At 35.2% G+C, this 20,480-nt stretch overlaps 1 protein-coding gene across 2 annotated transcripts in view; it reads right to left on the bottom strand.

Annotated features, from left to right (window-relative positions):
• sema3gb (sema domain, immunoglobulin domain (Ig), short basic domain, secreted, (semaphorin) 3Gb) overlaps nucleotides 1-20,480 on the bottom strand; it is a 40,291-nt gene that overhangs the window by 6,883 nt on the left and 12,928 nt on the right. For both annotated transcript variants that reach the window (XM_051903196.1, XM_051903197.1), the window contains exons 2-7: nucleotides 13,332-13,460; nucleotides 2,194-2,354; nucleotides 1,959-2,021; nucleotides 1,744-1,863; nucleotides 1,164-1,257; nucleotides 55-174 (exon numbers count right to left, since the gene is read on the bottom strand). In XM_051903196.1, coding sequence (XP_051759156.1) covers nucleotides 55-174; nucleotides 1,164-1,257; nucleotides 1,744-1,863; nucleotides 1,959-2,021; nucleotides 2,194-2,354; nucleotides 13,332-13,431 — 658 coding nt within the window. In that variant the 5' untranslated portion in view covers nucleotides 13,432-13,460. The remainder of the gene's footprint in view (nucleotides 1-54; nucleotides 175-1,163; nucleotides 1,258-1,743; nucleotides 1,864-1,958; nucleotides 2,022-2,193; nucleotides 2,355-13,331; nucleotides 13,461-20,480) is intronic.

Raw genomic sequence — 20,480 nt, 5'->3', positions numbered from 1 at the left:
AATAAGTGTCTGTCTTTTCATTTTAATCACTTCACTCCTTTGCTCATATCGTACCGTTCAGCCATCGGGAGTCATACTGCTCGGTTCTGACAGCGGGACGGTCTCCCAAGGTTCTGAAGATGGCTGGATCTGTACCCATAAAGTCCACATGTACTCCAGCATACAGGTTCCCATCTGAAGACAATAGAATGAGAGTAATGCGGAGAGAGAGAGAGATTATGATGGATGAAGACTGGATAAATGTATACTATATACTGGCCCATTTCTACTGCCAGAGGACTCTCATACAAGTAGAAGTGCTTAAAGGCCAATACATTTCCATGACTGCAGTTGGTCAAGATCACAAGATAAGTACTTTTTAAAATAATAACTTCATAAATATTTCTATTTGTATATCAGGTACCAAAACCTTTGTGTTTAAACAATTATACAACTTTTACTCTACAAAGTGCAATATCTTGCTGATAAAATACACAACCATTCAAAAGTTTGGGGTTGGTAAGACTTTTGGTAAGATTTTTTTTAGAAATAAATACTTTTATTCAGCAAGGACGCATTAAATTGATCACAATCACAGTAAATACATTTATAATGTTACAAAATATTTCTATTTCAAAAAATGCTGTTCTTTTGAACCTTCTATTTATCAAAGAATTCTGAAAAAAAAATATCACTGTTTCAAACAAAAATTCAGCAGAACAACTGTTTTGATAATAAGATAATAAGAAATTTATCTTAAATTTATCTATTTTTCTTAAATACCAAATCAGCATATTAGAATGATTTCTGAAAGATCATGTGACACTGAAGACTGCTGAAAATTCAGCTTTGTCATCACAGGAATAAATTACATTTTAAGATATATTAGAATAGAAAACACTTATTTTAAACTGTAATAATATTTCACAATTTCATGGTTTTTACTGTATTTATATTAATAAACACAGCCCTGGTGAGCATAAGAGACTTCTTTCAAAAACTTCAAAATAAATAAATAAATTCTTAACAAGCGTAAAAACTTTTGAACAGTAGTGTATTTTAGAGCAAAATTTGAGCAAAAACAGTTGTGTTTTTTGGAGCTTGTCTACATGCTTTTGTTTTGAGAGACAGAGGGAGCGCAGGAGGGAGAGAGGGAGAGAGGGAAAGAGAGAGAGAGATCTCACTGATCAGAGCTGCTGCATTCTCCTGCCGGGGATCATAAGGAGACTTTCCTTTTCCAGAGTCCACATACCCAGGAACAAGCCGGAAGAGGTATTCCTACACACACACATACACACACACACCATATGAATAATGAGAGTGACTGTACTGCAGAGTTCATTTTCATCCTTTTTCAAAAATGTCCTTTAAATTTAGCCAATATTTCCTTGACACATTCATTCATTTTAGACCATTTAAGTCTCTGACTGAACTGGTAAATAATTCTAGTCTACAAAAGTAACATATTATTTGATGATAATATGCAAAATGTCTGTAAAACTGTACAAGACCATACACTAACCATATATTCTCAAACATGTTGAAAAATGATTAAAAAGATTTAAAAAAAAAAATGTGTCAACACAGTGCTATTGCTGATGAAATACACAAAAACATTTGTCAACATTTTGTTCATTATTTCATTCACTAAATGAACACTGCTGTACTGTAAACATTATGGTGTGTGTCTGTGTGTGTGTGTGTGTGTGTGTGTGTGTGTGTGTGTGTGTGTGTGTGTGTGTGTGTGTGTGTGTGTGTGTGTACCTCAGCTCTCCAGCCTCTGTTGATGAAGGTGCAGATGGGTTTATACGCTCCTGTGCCACAGGTGTACAGGTGAGTCCTGTTCCATGGCTCAATCAGACGCACAAAGTTAGCACACTCTCCCTGAGAACACACAAATGAGAGAAAAAACAAGGTGTTTTAGCAAAGAATGTTGTTCTTTGTCAAAATGATTCAATAATATATCAAACAGCCTGTACCTGTCCACCTTTGCCAGTTAATTTACACTCCCCTTTTCTTTGCGCCGTTGCTGGCCAGTGAATCTGAAAACACACAAACTTTTTTAATAAAAATACTTCACTAAGAAAGTACCTTGAAACTACCATACAATTGGAAGAGTTAAGGTTCAGTTACAGTAAATTAACTCAACTTAGTATTTATTTCTTACAATAAGAGAAAATTATTCCACAATACAATAATTCTATAGTGTCTTACAATAAGGGGTTCTTTATTGACATTTTGCATGTCTAGAGAGACCAGATATTCACAGCTGCCCAGGTAGAGCCGGCCTTGGTCTTGGTCCATGTGCAGAATTCGGTAGTCACTGGTGTTGAAGGAGAAACTGAACGGCCGTATGGTTTTTGTCTCCAGTAACTCTGAAAGAAAGAGAAAAGTCAAAACAGTTTACATCAACAATATCTCTTCTACAAGTACCAGTGGTAGTATGGATGCTTTAATTAATTCTTTTAAATTATCCAACCTTCAGATTGTTTGTTTAGAGGTTTCACTCCCTTCTCCTGCAGATCTTTTAGTTCTAACACTTCTTGTGGTCAGAGACTAGGACAATTATACACAACTGTTTTCAACATTGATAATAATAATAATAAATGTTTATCAGCATATTAGAAAGATTTCTGAAGGATCATGTGACACTGAAGACTGGAGTAATGATGCTGAAAATTCAGCTTTGCCATCATATGAATATATGAAAATATATTGAAATAGAAAACAGTTATTTTAAATTGTAAAAATATTTCACAATATTACTGTTCTTGCTGTATTTCTGGATCAAATAAATGCAGCCATGGTGAGCAGAAGAGACTTCTTTTAAAAACATTAAAAAGTAAAAAATAAATAAATCTAAAACTATTTTTAATAATGTTTATTTTATTTTATTTTATTCAACTCAGGCTTCTTTATCTGTCATATTCTTCACACAGCAGGTGCTGGTAGATTCCATCTCTCTCTTTTCTTTCTCTCTGAGGGAGGACACAAGGGAGAACAGAGCAGGTGCAGAGATGAGAGACGGCTTCAGCTGTCTAAGCACGCCGTGCTCCAGTGTACCAAGTGTCTGCTCCCCGTCTCTATCACATTCAGCCACTAATTTCCCCAAAGACACCACCAATTAAAGCAATGCATTTACACCAAATATTTAGTGTTTTCATCCATGTTCAGAAAGCTTTAAATGCCAAAAACATAATTACATACATCATACAATAACAGAGTGAAGGTTGGGCCAAGATATGAGAAGAAGCTAGTTGACTTTAAACATAAATCTGAGGTTATGAGGACGTGCTGACATCGTTGCCCTCTGAGAGTACGAGAGTAAGTGTGTGAGTTTAGCAGAGTGGAACGACGCAACTGACACAGACCGAATCTATAAATTACTCCATGTTAGCGTCATGCCACACACCACTTTGATCTCAGAGGTATTACTGTGCTCTCGTCCAAACGCCTGTCCAGCGTTACACATTGGATAAACAGAAATAGAACGGGGCCGGTGACAGGAAGGTCACAGCGAAGTACGTGGAAAGAGTTTTAGATAATGTATTAAATAAAGACACTGATTAACCTCTTGTATACATTTTTGAAAGGAAACAATGGTCTGACTGAAGGTCCGACCTAAATAACATTTAGTCATTCAGACAGTATATGTGAACACACGTACTGTGCATGAGATCACATGAGAACAGGTGAGATGCCACATATTAGGTGTTTTCCTTAGGGCTCTAACTAGGTGGCGAAGTGTGCTGGTGTGTGTGTATGTGTGGTTCTGGCAGCTGTGTGGGTGATCCTCCAGTCATGTACAGAATCTCCCTGGCCCGATCTACAGGGACAGGCTGGGATTCCAGACCGCTTGCTGTGCACTGGGGCCATGGATCTATTCTCAGCACGCTCTCTCATCCCTGTCCAGCAGGCTTCATCCACAAAATCCACTATCTGTTGGCAAGGGAGGGCAGCTCGCTTTATTCAGTAAGGAGGCACCTGACAGCCTGCGAACGTAAGGTCAGACCTTGACCTTTACCACTGTAATAACGTTCTAAAGCTTCACACCTGAAAGAAGGGAAGTGATATCCCTTAAGTGAGGAAGTGATGTCATTCAAAAAGGAATTGACACAAAATGATCAATGTTTGATTTTTCTAAAAAAACAAAAACAAAAAACAACAACAACAACAACTTAGAAATAATATAGCTTTATAATAAAAGATCAATTATTTGTATTATAAAAACAACTAAAAAAACTAAAACTAAAAACTCGAATACATTATTATTATTATTATTATTATTATATTAAAAAAATAAACATGCATTATTATTATTATTGATTTATTACAATACATTATTATTATTATTATTATTATTATTAATTATAAAATAAATATCAAATACATTTACTATTGTTAATTATTATTATCTAAAAATAATAAATATCAAATACATTTATAATAATAATGAAATGTATTTATTGTTTTTATAATAAAATATAAATTGTATATAATTTAATTTATAAAATAAAATGTTATAATATACCAAATATTTTATAAAATATTTATATATAAAAAAAAACAAATATCAAATACATAATAAATATATTTGATATTTTTATTGTTGTTTTATTGTAGAATTTAATTGATAAAATAAAATATCATAATATATAAAATACTTTATAAAATATTTATAATAAACAACAATAAATAAATATAAAATACTATAATAATAATAATAATAATAATAATAAATTAAGATACAAATGGCTCATTCTAAGGTAATAAAAACATAACGGTTCATTATGTAAGGTCTTTATACACCACTGAAAACATGGTTATGTATATTATATTGCATTTCTGTCAATAGATCCTCCTAAAATGTACACATTGCATCTTTAACTGCACAGGACTGAGCAATGATGTATGTCTGAGGAGGTCTGCCTCTAGTATGTTTTTCCAGCTGGCTGGTACAATTGTGACTCTTATTGTGAGAGTGTGTATGTGTGTTTGGCAGCTTGTGCCATGAGTCAAAATCAAGTTTAATAACATTTACAATGGCATCATTTAAGGAGGACAAAAGCAGTCAGATTTTCCACTCACAATGTCCCAATTGCAAACATTTTATGTTTGCCAAACCTAACTACAGCGATGATGCCAACGGCAGACAGTCAGTTTTTACAATGTGTTTAATGAGAAAATATGGCATATTTTTTCAATTAATTATATGAATTTATAATCTTTTGCACATGGACATACGTCAGAACAATTCTAACATTGCCACTGGAGAGAAACAACAGTGTCTCATCTGTTTCATGGATTGGAGTCATAGGAACAGTCATGAAGATGTTTGTTTCAAAGAGGTTAAAATGTAAAATATCTCCTAAAATGTACAACAAACTACACAGATGGCATCACCGTGTGCTATTCTTTATGCCTCAACTATGGCTGAAAATACTGAATAGCACACAGTATTTTCACAAATCTGATTATCTCAATATATGTTTGAGAGGTTGTGTTTAATTTAGTGGGTCATTAGGACTCATTAGGGTCCCAGACATGTGAAGAAGAGGAGCACTTGAGAGTTCTCAAGACAGATTTGCCGGGAGACTCTGTGGTTGTAAAAATCTCAGGCCTAATACACAAAGACAAGCCGATAACTGTGGAACATGCTGAACAATGAGTTAGGGAAAACTGTCCGATTATTAACAGCCCCTCTGTTGCCTGTAAGAAAAAACATTATGCAATGCTGTGGGAGGAATAAGACGCCAGACCCCTCAATTAATGTGCAGTGGAAAACTGGATTTATCCCTTGGGAGACACACATATAAAAACTTCTTGTGTATGTTGTAGCAAAACTAAGATTATAATGTCTAAAAGGAGTGTCATGATTTCACTGAGACATCTAAAACAGTAATTGCAGCTCAATCGCTGGAGGCAGGTGGACAGCATTTATGAAAAAGGACATCTCATTAAAAAAGTAAGTCTGAACGAGACTGAAATGTTAGGAGCTGCGTCAGCAGTTCAGCTCAGTCTGCTCAGAAAATAGACACAGACTGTATAAAAAATATAGCGAACTATCCACATCTGTATATTTCTTTTGGATGTCTCTAGTTTGAGCCTCGTCTAAACTCCTGCTGCGAGTCGGCCCTGACAGCTTCTTTCCAAAAGCTGCTCCTGCTCTACCTCACTGATTTTATCACCATATGGCCAAAGACTTTTTTAGGAAATCAAAATATTTAGGCCATGACCTAAATGCACAAGGTTTCCAGTGGGAAATATGTTTTAATTACATTTATAAAGCTCTTTTATTCAAAAATGACTTCTGGTGCACTTGTAGCCACTTGGTTAAAGGTATGTTCTAGGTTCAATACAAGTTAAAGGAATAGTTCACTCAAAAATTAACATTGTCATCATTTGCTCACCCTCATGTCATTCCAAACCTGTATGAAAGGATATTTTGAAAAATATTTAAGTTCCTTTTTTTGTCCGTACAGTAAAAATCATTGAATTCCATTGTTGTGACACACTGTTCAAAATATCTCCTCTTGACATGATGGTGAGTAAATGATGACAGAACTTTCATTTTTGAGTAAACTATTCCTTTAAGTTATGCTCAATGGTGCAATGATGGATTCAGAATTGGATTTACTCTAGTTTTGGGATCAAGCTGAACCGTTGACCTTTATTTAAACAGTAAGAGAGCTTCACTGAACATATTTCTCTGCATAGCTCTATTTTAATCTGACAAGTGAGAGGGATCAGATCACATTATTGTTCACAGGCATCCATACTGTATATCTTGGCTGAGCACTGACGTAGTCTGTCACGAGCATATGCTATTTTTACAAACTAGTCCCTAGACTTTTTTTCCACTGCAAAGAATTATGAATATGTTTGGCCCACTGTGTCTTTTTTTTTTAAAAACAGAAGCATCTGATCACTGTACTCAACAAAACTGCCACACTGAGCTAACAATTTCTAAAACACAATTTTTATGTGAGTGGACAGCGTCTCCTTAAAGGGATAGTTCACCCAACAAAGAAAATCATTTACTCACCCTCAATTTGTTCCTGTATGAATTTCTTTCTTCTGCTGAACACAGAAGAAGATATTTTAAAGAATATGGGGACCATCAACTTAAAATACAGGTTTGGAACAACTTGAGTGCGAGTAAATGATGACAGAATTTTCATTTTTGGGTGAACTATCCCTTTAATGCTAGCCCATCATCCAACAAGTTTTCAAACATTATTTTGCATTTAATTTGTGGCTGAAAGCCAAAATCTCTGCAGGCTGAATGCCAGATGACTGGAAAAAAAGGGTAAAGAGTATCATGAGAATCCTCACAGATCTGACTTTTAATAATGTTGTTAAATCGGTTCCTCTGTACCACTCTGCCCTGGATTTTTTTTAAAGGCCAAGATCATTACTTGGACATGGGAGGCAAGCTCAAGGCCAGCATGGAAGAAAAAACCCAGAGCATTTTTCACAGGAAAGGACGTCAAGCTGAAGTGTCTCATTGGTGAGGAATTCCTTTCTCCAGGGAAGGAAATGTTGATTGTAGATGAAATGCAAAACTCTACATTACCTCATTATAAATGCATCTGCCAACAAACACTCTGCACAAGAAACTTGGATGGTCATATATGAAAGAAAAACCCATTCGTATTCATTTGCGAGACTTTGATCCAACGACAAAGATAAGCTTGAATTTAAGCAGCTGTATCAATACAAATTAGACAGATGTGTTCAAGAAATACACTCTTTATTGCACAAGGCGCCCAGTATAAGAGGTCACCCTTTTTTGATGTGAACAATAATGCCTTCATCCTTGTTGCCATTAACACCACAAAGTATGACTAAGAGAACCTCTACATAGGAGATACAGTAACATCAGCTTCTGTTTTAAACTAATTTTTTACTAAAAATAAAGGTTCCAAAAGGAGGGTTTTCACAGCGATGCCATAGATGAACCACTTTTGTGCAATGGAAAGGTTCCATTGATGTTAAAAGTTATTCATGGAACCATAGGATGCCAATAAAGAACCTTTATTTTTAAGAGTGCATGTTTAATTTGTTTGTAGGTGTGGGCGATATACTGGTAGACATGACTAACCGGTAGAAATTTGTCAACCGGTTGAGATTTTCGACCATCTTCTCTATAGTGGTTATGTTCATGTGACGTTGCTGTGCTGCGTGGTCATGAAAGTTTATCATTTGCATGCGTTTTTAAGCATTGTGGTTTAAAAACAACTGATTTTAAGCCATTGAAGTGCAATACGTAGCGAAAGAGAACTCGCACGCTGCACGCTGTTTCTATACAATGGTTTCTGAGTGCTACTCACAGTGCTCATAGAGTGTGTGAGTCTTGAACAGAGTTCTTTTTGCTGCCTAATTGGGCTTGAACAGTTAAATACACATCCTTGTGCGTCAAACTGTCCATCTTTGCAAGTATCCTTGTAAACACAGTCATTTATGTCTTAAATTAACTTAAACAGTTGAGAAAAAAAACACATGTGAATCAGTATATTAGATCTGTGCATTCGGTCTTAAAGTGACAGCAACCTAATATAAGTGCAGTCTTCTGTGTCATTAATGTTTATCAAACAAAAAAGAGAAAATCTCTCACTGCTCTTGACTGAATCACTTTTGTAACTTTAATAAGAATGAATGTATATTTAATTTTGCACAGTGAAGACTGTGCAGTGTTTATATATTTGATTATTTTTTACAATTTATGTAGCCTAGTATAGTTATATAGTATATTATATACTATTTTTTCTATATGTTTGTAATTAGTTTCTTTGTTCTTATTTTATCACTGACTGTTTACTTGTCTTTAGTAAGCTTTAGAGTTGTTTTTTACTTAGGCTAGAAAAAAATTATTATTATTATTTGTGATACTGAAATTGGTGACAAGAATTATGAAATTTCAAAGGAATCAAAAATTTTGATATCGTAAAAACCTTATTTAAGGCAAAAATAACTATATCGTGACATATATTGTTATCATGAAATAAAATTACTTACATTGTGATAAAAGATTTTGATCTTATTGCCTACCCTTATTTGTTTATTTAGCATTTTTCAACAATAAAATCCAGGCCCAGTTGAAATCTGCTGGCTTTTTCCCCCTCTCCTTTTATGTGTCAGGTTTGATTCTTTGAATCTGTAGAATGGATTTACATTTCCAAAATGTATTAAATGTAGCACAAGCAAAATCAATTAGCCAAAATACTGAATAAACGAACACTCAAGGGCCATTGGATGTGCAGAACTTCATGAATGGCTGTGGAAATCTGCAGAGATTTCTGTGTAATTCTGAAGGTGGATCTCATTCCCATAGACATTCGGGAGAAAAGCCACTTAAGACAGACTAGAGAAAAGAAATCATCTCCCATAGCTCTGTTTCTGATCTTCTAACTTGTAATTCAGGTTTATAGAATTAATTTAACCACATACCCTTTCCAAAAACATTTCCCACATTTATAAGCAGGCATTGCTGTCAGTTTTTAAGTGGCACTCTGGGAAAGTGGCCTGGTTCCAGAGAGAACTCAGAGAATTTGAGTGTTACTCTCTTAATGCACTCAAGTCACTCATCTTGGTCTTGAGAAGCAGTGCATAAATGGACAAACAAACAATGATTTCAAGAGCGTAAAGCAGAATTATTTAGATTCAGATCCCCTGAATGGGAGTCCCAAGTCTTTAAACCCAACCCTGACCATAACTCAAACTTCATACCTGACTCTGATAAAGCCAGTGGCCCTGCTGTGGGGTGAAGATGGATTCAGGCTGGATGACACCGGCTAAAGCCCCAAACATTCCTGTTGTCTCTGTGGCATTTTGGAGCAGGTTGCTGGCAGTGAGCCCTGCCATGCTTTGGGGGGCTTCCCTGTGCTTTGGCCGAGGTAAACACAGCAACTACACAAGCTAATAATAAACCTCAAACGCCACAAGCCAATCCTGTTTCTCAGAACAGGGATCTATCCCACTGTCACCTACGCACATTATAACCCCAGTCAACCCGGGGTCATAATCACCTTTGCAAACACTCGGGTGCACAGACATTCACACTTACACACTAAGACACTCACACATACTGTATTTCAAAGACTAACATAAACCTTAACTCACAGCTGGGTAAAACCTTTAAAACACTGAAAAATAGTAGAAGAAACAAAAGTTGTGCTGACTGTTAAGCTTTCCAACCACATATGCACAACAATTAAATAACCTATAATCATTTTTCTCAATTTTGAATAATTGTTCATAATTTACAACCTAACAAACCTCTGTGGTGAAATATTTTGGTTGAAAAGAGAACTATATTTTAGTCAAGGGCGTAGTTTTGGTTTGAGCATTGGGGGGGGCTGAAATGTGAATTGTTTTAGCGGGGTCCCAGGGCATGCTCCGTCATGACATCTATTTATTTATTTGTTTACTTTTGCAAATTGGTCTTTTGTGGAATCTTATCCAGACATGCATAGTTGTTCCATAACCTAACTGCAATAAAGTAACAGCCTATAGTTGACAACTACTTGTTTACATGATGTATTTTATATTATTTAAGCATTTGGAACCTTATCCGTTTGACAGAATTTTCTACTTCAAAGTACCATAAGAAGTCAAACTAACTTTACTTAACATTGTTTTATATTGAAAATGTTAATTTCCTATTCAGTTCATCAGGCTCTTAATTGATTTCGGAATGTCATCTCTTGGAATGTCTGAAGGCCAGGTTTTTCCTATCAGTCATCATTAGAACAGAACATTTACACATGGGGAAAACTGATTGTTTGGTCAATAATTCAAGGAGGTTCAGAGTTTAAAGCTCTTGATTCTTACTTGTACTTGCCCTAATGAAAATGTACCATAGTTCTTGTAATTGTTTAACTATAGCATTTATTACAATAAGGCTATAACAACAGGTGAGACCACTGATGGCTCCTCATTAGGCCAATATTGACTTCTTTTTTTTATTTTTTATATTGATTAATAGCAACCTACACATTTAGAAACTATACATGCCATAGTTGTAATTTAAATCTATAGTGAAAAATACATTATAACAGATTATCTATTATAAATTCTACAAGTTAATCAATTTACCACAATAAATACAATAAAACGTTATAAATTCTAGTATGGGTGGACATGAGTAGTTTAAAAAGCTTTAATTCGGTGCAAGATGATGTTTTCTCCTCTTTTCATCAGTCTTTTTAGTTTATGTGGCTGTTTTAGATTATGTTTGACTTCCTCTATGAGAATTTACAACTTGAAAACGCTAAAGGAATTCAAATGGGTCGCATATTTTATCATTGGCGTTGCGATAGGAACAGCTCATGCAAATCTTGGAGTGTGCTGTTGAACGCGTTCACAGTATATGGTGATTCGAATGCACGCCACAAATGCACAATTAAATAAATTTGGTTTCAGTCATATTGGTCCATTCAGTTCGGACGGAAACTTAACATGTATAAAAGCTCAGAACGCACAATGTATGTAATTAAAAGCCTAATTCTATATGTTTTCATTAACCATGATAAAGCATAATTATTGGGGGGGGAGGTGTTGTATTTGCCAGTTGTGGTTATAATCTTGTACCATATTGATATAAAAATACAAAGAGAAAGAAAATATATAATTTTTTTTGTTATCAACAACATGAAGTGCATTACGTCAGGGTTCATGATAGAACTGCAGGAGTATGTAAGTTATTAAGTAATTAAATCATAAAAAATAAAAAAATAAAATAAATAATTTTAAAATAAAAAAAATAAAATAAAAAAAATGTAAGTGTCCAAATAGTTTTGGGTCATACTGTTTGTATATTAAACATCAAAAATGGAGAGACTGACTGTGGAAGTTCAGTAACATTGGAAATTATGACAAATCCCTCAAATTCCACTTGGAAAGCCATGAAAAGTATGCCGATTTGCTGTTTGCTGTGTTGCGCAGCATTTTCAATTTCAGTGTGGCCTGAAAAATTGTTGCATAGCGCCTGGTCGGGACACTGTTAGGAAAGCCCAGCATCCTGACAGTAGGGTGTCATGAAGAACCATGCCTCAGCTTGCTGAAATGGCACAGGCTGGCACACGCCACCAGGTTGTGTACTAAATATACCTTGCGGAGGAGACTGTAAGTGTGTGTGTGTGAGTTTATGTGTTTCTATTTGTGTGTGAATACTTTCTGATGGATTATACAAAGTAATGGGGCTCCACTGCAGAGACACCTGCTAGGTTTTGTGTGTGACAGTTTCTGAGAACTGAGCGCGAATTCATGTCAGACTTTGTCCTGTTGTGCTGCTGCGCTTCTGTCAGACGGGTGGGCAAAATAGTATTATAAATGTGTCTGCATGCAGCTGTGCCTAGTGTCTTTCATTATATAAAACAATATCTCTTCAACAATGCCACTGTATCTTTTCAAGCACGGTATTTGACCGTCATTTGCGAACTGAATGGGGAAAAAATGCTAATGCTTTTGTGTTTGAGAGATTTGACTTTTAAACTTCAAACATCTGCCTCGCTCTGCTTGCATCTCTTTGTGCCCCGCCGTGACACATCCCCCTGCAGAGGGGATGATGGGTAGTCCCCTCTCTGGGGCATTAATTGGGAGATGAGGCATGCTGGTGCCAGATTCAAAACATACACAGGAAGACAGGAAGTGAGAAAGTGAGAGAGAGAGTGTGACATGAGGAATAGTAAGAAAAGAGAGAAATTTAAAAGCCACTCAGAAGCTCCACAAAGCATGAAAACTATATTTCACAGACTTTCTAGAAAACGCAAACATGCCTTTCAAATTAAAAGAAAAATAAAAGTTTCCACATTTAATGCATTTAGGACAATTTAAGTGTCAAATGTGAATATTTATTGTTTAAGACAGTTTGATCATAAAAGTTATCATCTAAGATCAGGGTTTTGAAACAGGGGTCCATTCAATGAAAAGTCAATGGGGTCCAATGTTGTTTTAGACACCATTGACTTCTATTTTATGGACAAAAACATTTCTTCAAAATATCTTCTTTTGTGTTCCATAGAACAAAGAAAGTCATACAGGTTTAAAAATGACACTTTAAAATGACCTCACATATCCAGGATAAAAACTTCTGATCTCTAAAGACATACGCAAAATGTTTCACGTTTCTGACTGAATGGTTGTATCTTTTAATGTGATAATGAGATGTATAATAATTCTGATCACCTCTGTGCCACATTTTATTATTAACAATGGATAAATTTATGTTAAATACTGCTAGTTTTGTTATATCACACCAGTAATATATTGTTTACTCAGAAAAGAATGAATAACTAAAAAGATGTGCGCGCATAATTAAAAAAACTGGGAAAAAAATCCAAATTTCTCACCTTTATATGACAGGTGCACTCGGGGTGTTGTGCGGGCATTGCCATGACAACCCCAGACACACAAGCTCAGGATGAGAAGCAGGGTTTGCATCATGTTCATGATAATGGCAGCAGTTTACCCACCGAGATCTGCAAGCATGAGAGAGACAGAAACAGTTCATGCGTTACAGCTGTGACATACTTGAAACTTTTATTATAAGTAATTACATACATTTCAGGATAAGTTTCAATTTGTTTCCATAAATGTGGCCCATAAAGCAAAACTCTTGTGTTGTTAGCATAGAAGCTCCCACACTGAAAAGCCCTGCCCCAAATTTAGGCCTGTTTACAGGTCACTGAAAATCTAAGAAAAGTCCCACCCGTCAGTAAAGAAGCCCAGAAGAGAAAAGAAAACAAAGCACTGAAGGTGTCTGCTTGGCTTTTCAATATTTGACTGAAATGTTTCAACACAGTAGCACAGGGTGTAAGTTTCTCTGTCTTTCTCAGAGCATTTACAACCATCCACAGTGAGGACTATAAACAGGCCAGTTAAATCACAATGTTGAGGTATTTAAACACAGCAGCTCAAATTATCCAAAAGGTACACAGTCTTGTTTTGTTTTTAGCTTTATATCTGGGGGAAAAAAGACAAATATCTGAACTCAACTGGCCTTTTCCACTAAAATAGTGTTAAATTGTGTGGGAGAGGGCAGCAAGTCTTTCTGCAGTGGGGACATGGGCCCAAAAGAGATTAGAAAACTATGCAGTCGGAGAGCAATGGTTTCTTAAGTATGTCTGCCAAATCCTTCCAGCTACGGCAAATCCATGTCACACTGCCTTGCTTTAAATCCTAAACTCTAACTCCTGGGCAGCAGGCAACGACAAACCTACTGTGAGCCTCCGTATCTGAAGAAAATCACCCCGTTCTGAGGTACTAAACATGGCAAGCACGTATCTATGCAAGCTGTGTACACAGATTTACATGCTTAATGAGGGATAACCGTAACAGGAATGCAAACACTTGCGAGCATGTTTTATAATGAAAATGCTCAAAGATGCTGAGCTCAGAACAATGCTGATTTATGACACAATATGTCAATGTCTTTAACTCAATTTAAAGTGGAAATTTTTCGCTTTTATTCTGGGTTTAATACAAGTTAAAGAGTTAGTTCACCCAAAAATGAAAATTCTGTCATTAATTACTCACCCTCATGTCGTTCCACACCCTTAAGACCTTCGTTCGTCTTTGGAACACAACTTAAGATTTTTTTGATAAATTCCGATGGCTCAGTGAGGCCTCTATTGCCAGAAAGACAACACTTTCAGATGCCCAGAAAGCTAGTAAAAACATATTTAAAACAGTTCATGTGACTACAGTGGTTCAACCTTAACATTATAAAGCGACGAGAAATTTTTTTTCTTTTTTGGCGCACAAAAAGTTAACGACCTTTCAACAATATCTAGTGATGGCTGATTTTTGAAAACACTGCTTCTGAGCTTTACGAATCTTTTGTTGTGAATCAGTAATTCGGATCGCGTATCAAACTGCCAAAGTCACGTGAACTATTGAAATTCCGAAACACTTAAAACGAAGCCTCGTTTAATGAAATCACGTGACTTCACGCTCTCTGAACCATTGATTCGAAACAAAAGATTGGTAAAGCTTCGAAGCTTCATGAAGCAGTGTTTTGAAATCAGCCATCACTAGATATTGCTGAAAAATCATTATTTTGTTTTTTTTTGGCACACAAAAAGTATTCTCGTCACTTCATAACATTAAGGTTGAACCACTGTACTCACATGAACTGTTTTAAATATCTCTTTAGTAGCTTTCTGGGCATCTGAAAGTGTTAATTAACTGGCAATAGAGGCCTCACTGAGCCATCGTATTTCATCAAAAATATCTTAATTTGTGTTCTTAAGATGAATGAAGGTCTTACAAGTGTGAAAAGACATGAGGGTGAGTAATTAATGACAGAATTTAAGTTTTTGGGTGAACTAACCCTTTAAGATCAATCTACAGCAGCTTATCAATGTTGATAACCACAAAAAAAAGGTTATAGTGGAACACAATAGTAATAAATGGGGCCAATTTTAGGAGGATTTAAAAGCAAACATCTGAAGCTTAATATTTAATATTAGCACTTATACTACAAGTCAAAAGTTTGGGGTCAGTAAGATTTTTTTTTTTTTTTTTTTGAAAGACAATTTTATTCAGCGAGGATGCATTCAATTGATAGCAAAGACTTTCACATTGTTACAAAAAATTCTATTAAAAAAAAATCATGGTTTCCACAAAAATAATAAACAGCACAACTGTTTCTGTTCAACACTGATAATAAGAAATGTTTCTTAAACACCAAATCAGCATATTAGAATGATTTCTGAAGGATCATGAAGACTGGAGTAATGACTGCTGAAAACTCAGCTTTGTAATTACAGAAATAAATTACAATTTAAAAATATATTAATATAGAAAATAATATTTCACAACATTAACATTTCACTGTATTTTTGACCAAATGCATCCTCGATAAGCGTATTTCAAAAAACATCTACATCAACGGATCAACATCAACGGTAGTGCGCATTCATTTTTTTGTTTAAACTTTTTACTTGTTTTATTTGAGCTATAAAATTCTTGTGATTTTTACGATCATTTTAAGGTTTTCGGCATTACGTTATCATGGCAATGAGGTTTAAGTTGATATTTAATACCTTTACACAGAAAACGCTACTAAGGGATTATTTCACACTAAAATCATGTTAACCCCTATATTGTTTACATCTTGATTGAAACAGTATTTTAACACTTATGAATTGGCCCAATTCACTTCCATAGTGTCTCACTGTATCCTTGGACTGAACCCGGAACAATCTTTTAAAATAATTAGTGTCACCACAAAAGTACACCATGTATACTATGCTGTTATTTAACAGGTTTTTTGTGGTTCTACCACTAACGGCACCTTCGCTGAGGTAGTTTTGTAGCACGCTATGAAGTGCTGTACTTTGGCCCTCTTCCAGGGTAAATGACACTTTTCAGTGATGAAAAATGACAGAGGAACAATAGCCAAAGGACAGCACTCCTTATCTATGATAAATGTACTGAAGCATCATGAATTTGGTCTGGAGAACAGAAATAGGCTTTAGGATCTGAAGCAGACCAATTGGCCCATTTTTTTTTTTTTTTTTTTTTTTTTTAAAGATATTTGAGTAAGCATTCGGGTTCGGCACAAATGATGTCTGAGATTCATAAAACAATAGCACTGCTGAATTCTCCACTGTCTGCTACCCTTGAAAGGCACCAGAGGGAATGACCAGTCTGTGAAGATTTCAGAAGATTAAAATCTGGCACAAACGCATTATTGTCATCATGTCAAAATTATCTCAACAATCCAGACAGACAGAAAAGCATAGCACTCCCACATTGTGTCTGATTTGCTTCCTTTCAGCTGACTTGTTTTGTATACATATAAATATAGGCCTACCTAAAACATTACAAAAGAAGAGCATTAATGAATACTGAAATATAACATCATTAGCTGCTGTGTTATGGAAGCTACTTTGAAACTGTAGTTTGTCAAGCTACATGTAGTTAGCTACACTAAAAACTACTAATAAATAAATCAGATATATACATAATTCTCTATAAAGATGAAAGCACTGAATATCATTTGAACAATTCAATTTATACTATACAACCAATAAAAGAAATAACAGTCAAAAACATATGAAAAGCATAATTTTGTAAAATGATCAGAATAAATATTTTAATATTTTTCAAATGAGTCTCTTTTTTTAAAGTCACCATTTCACCAATGATTTCACCAATCAAAATGGACAATTCTTATTTTTCTATGGAATATCGCAGTATTTATTGGTGTTGTGAAAAGTACAGATTTCAGTACTAAGTTGGTACTAAAATTTTAAAAATGTGACGATACCAGCATTTCCCCCTAGCATATTGAGCGGATTCTTAAACAACTCTGATTGGCCATTGTGTTCATGTGTTCAACAGATATGTCTGTGATTGGCTACAAAGATCAACGCTTCAAAAACATGTTGTAAATAGACATCTTTGATGCTCTTCTCCGAACGCTTACACAGTGTTTGAAAGCAGGTGTCTATCAGCGGATCCCTAAACACTCCCGTGTGTATCTGTGTAAGCGCTTTCAGTACCGACTTGGTACCAAAGTCAATACTTTTGACAACACTAGTATTTAATATAAATTACTTATCCATGCACATCATAATTTTTTTTATAAATGTGTGCCCTCGTAATCTTTAATCAAAATAACTTCCCCTCCCTCTGGCAGCGACATCTCATCTGGTGCGAGGGTGGGGCAATCTATCACTCACATGAGATCACAATAATACCAAACCACAATGATCCAATCAATTCCCGATGGACAAAATCAAGTCCCGCCCTACATTTTTACTTGTGGAGAAACCGTTTCATTCGGATATATGTCACAATTGGAAAGAAAAGACTACCGCAACTTCCGTTTCATGCAGACCTTAATTGGTTATTTTAAATGAACCAAGTAAATCGACTCACTAATTGAATCAGACTTCCCAAATGCTTCACGAGAGTCAACATTTTGTTCACACAAGAATGAGTAAATTCAAGCGTATAGTACAATATCATACAATATTACAAAAATACAGTTTGCTACTTGGAGAAAATATATGGTTACTTGAACAGCGACACTCTTTTGAAAACAGTAACGCTACTGAAAATTGTAGTTAAATTAGTAGTGTCACTACTTTTAGTAACCCAACACTGATTATCTGTAATGATACACCGCTTTAACTTCTCTGTTTGTTACACTACATGGCAGTGCAAATTCCAAACAATCTGCATCATGCTTTTATTTCTGAACCTGAGGGAGTACATCTTTTATTTTGAGATGCACTGTAAATGTGAGGGTGCAGTCATGGGTGAGCCCCGTAGCCTAGAGAATACCTATCGTTAAGAGTCAGCACATGTCTGCTCTCTAATTATATGCCTCAAGTGGCTACAGGGGTGTCATTATCACTGTGCGTGTGTGCGTGTGTGTGTCTGCATAAGTGGGCCACACCTGCACACGGAGCAACAGAATGATGAGGTTCTTATAAAACGGACACGAAGCAGAGTAAATCTGGGAATAAGCAGAGGTCAAGGACAAGGGTGAGGCAATAAAATGAGCAGCCGAGGGTGAGACAGACAGCAGGGAGGATGAATTAGATGATGTCTGAAAAAGGGGAAAGAAATTGTAACCATATATAGACATTTATTTAAAGTCGATTTAAAAGTATTAAGCATGCTTGTTCGAAATATTACTGAACAAACAAGAAATCTTACAAGTGATAAGTAAACAAATGAAAATTAATGTCATTGTTTACACACCCTGATGTCAGTTTTTCAGTGAAACTAAAATGAAACAAAAGCACTATAAAGAAAAAATAAATAAATAAATAAATAAATATAATTGAAAGCTGCAGTCTGTAAGTTTTACCTCTTTGTCGCCATCTCTGTTTGAAACCTGCAATTGCAGTTATTTGCGGAATTATCATTTTTACCTGGGTTGTGCATCGGTACGGTATTGGTAATCTAATGTTTGCTGTCAGTCACCACATCGGTGTAGATACTGTACTTCGGAATCACAGATTGTAGTCTTGGATGTATGACCAAAATAAGAATTTTCAACAGAAAATGTCATCTGAACAAGTAACATGTCTGCCACTATTGTTCTGACCAACTGAGAAAAAAAGCGTCACAATCGCGTTGCCAATGGTGATTAAATCTAACAATAGCTTAGATCAGATTACGTCAAACCGTGCAAATTATTATTATTGTTATACTTTGTTCTCAAATTGTTAATGTTAACAACATCAGCATTGATGTTTTTTATATATATTTTTAAAACTGATTTGGTTTTTCTGTAGTGTGTCATGTCAAGCTCTTTATTTGAGTAGCATGAAGAAAAGTGTGAAAAGAGTAATAATGGCATAGTTTATTACTATTTGCATCTATTTAATTTTATCTAAATAATTATATATTCTCAAAATGCATGTATTCAAAAAAAATCTGCATAAATCTGTTCAGTGTGAAAACAATTACATTTAATCAGTTAAAAATTATGATTTAAACATGGCCAGCTGTGAAACAAGCAAAATTGAATTTGTTAAAATGTATGAGATTGAAACAATTTTGATTTATTGATGATAAATAGATAAACATGGATACTGTGTGTTTGAAAAACATATTCAGTGTACTAGTTCTTTACAGAAATCTAATTTTTACTTGTTTCATTTATGCATGACTGACAAATATGCATCACATTAAATGTATTAGTTTGTTTATGTTAAAATTGTGTAATCCAAATGGATTTATATGCAATTAAAATATATCATTTTAAATTTAAACTTAAATATCTTTAAGTGTAAATAATGATGTTTTTGGTGAACTACTCCTTTAATGAAAATAGTGTAGAACAGCAAAAAGAGAATAAAACTATAATTTGGCAAAGACTCTCTCTCTCTCTCTGCACTCATTTCTGTCCCACTCTATTTTTCTCTCTCCAGCTGAGCTCCTCTTCAAGTGGAAATTAGTTTCCATGCAGAAGGCATGAATACAGAAAACCAATAGTGCAGCGCATTTACCATTAAGAAGCCTGGGTATGTGGAAACAGTAGGTCATGGGGCGACCTGACACAAAGGATTCTGGGAGACTTTCCTTCAATGATTCAACTGCAGTGGCTCCCTCCTGCTGAACCAATGTCTGCATTTTCATTCACAGGACCCTTTAGAGAAGCTCTAATTGACAAATAAGAAAGCATGACTTAAAAAATCTCATGCTTTTGCAGGGAGACATTATTCAGAGGTCATTTTGAATCTAGAAGTAAAACTTAAGATGAAAGAGAGTTTGTAAGTCAATAAATTAATTTTAAAAATACATCGACCTCTTCAATGGGCCTCCAACAAAGAAAGACTTTTAGCAGGGGGAGCCCCAATGAATAAAGACAAGATTGATCACATGACCAACACCCTGCGTGTCCCCCATTATTAAAAAGAATGTTAAATCTCTGTGAATTGGTTGTTTTTAATCAAACTATACAGCTAAGAATTTCAAGGGTGCATGTCTAACAGCTCATCTAGTCAGACAAAATGATCTGAGAAAATTCA

The sequence above is a fragment of the Ctenopharyngodon idella genome, chromosome 8 (genome assembly GCF_019924925.1).
Source record: "Ctenopharyngodon idella isolate HZGC_01 chromosome 8, HZGC01, whole genome shotgun sequence".
NCBI lineage: Eukaryota > Metazoa > Chordata > Actinopteri > Cypriniformes > Xenocyprididae > Ctenopharyngodon > Ctenopharyngodon idella.
This window is presented reverse-complemented; position numbering and strand designations above follow the sequence as displayed.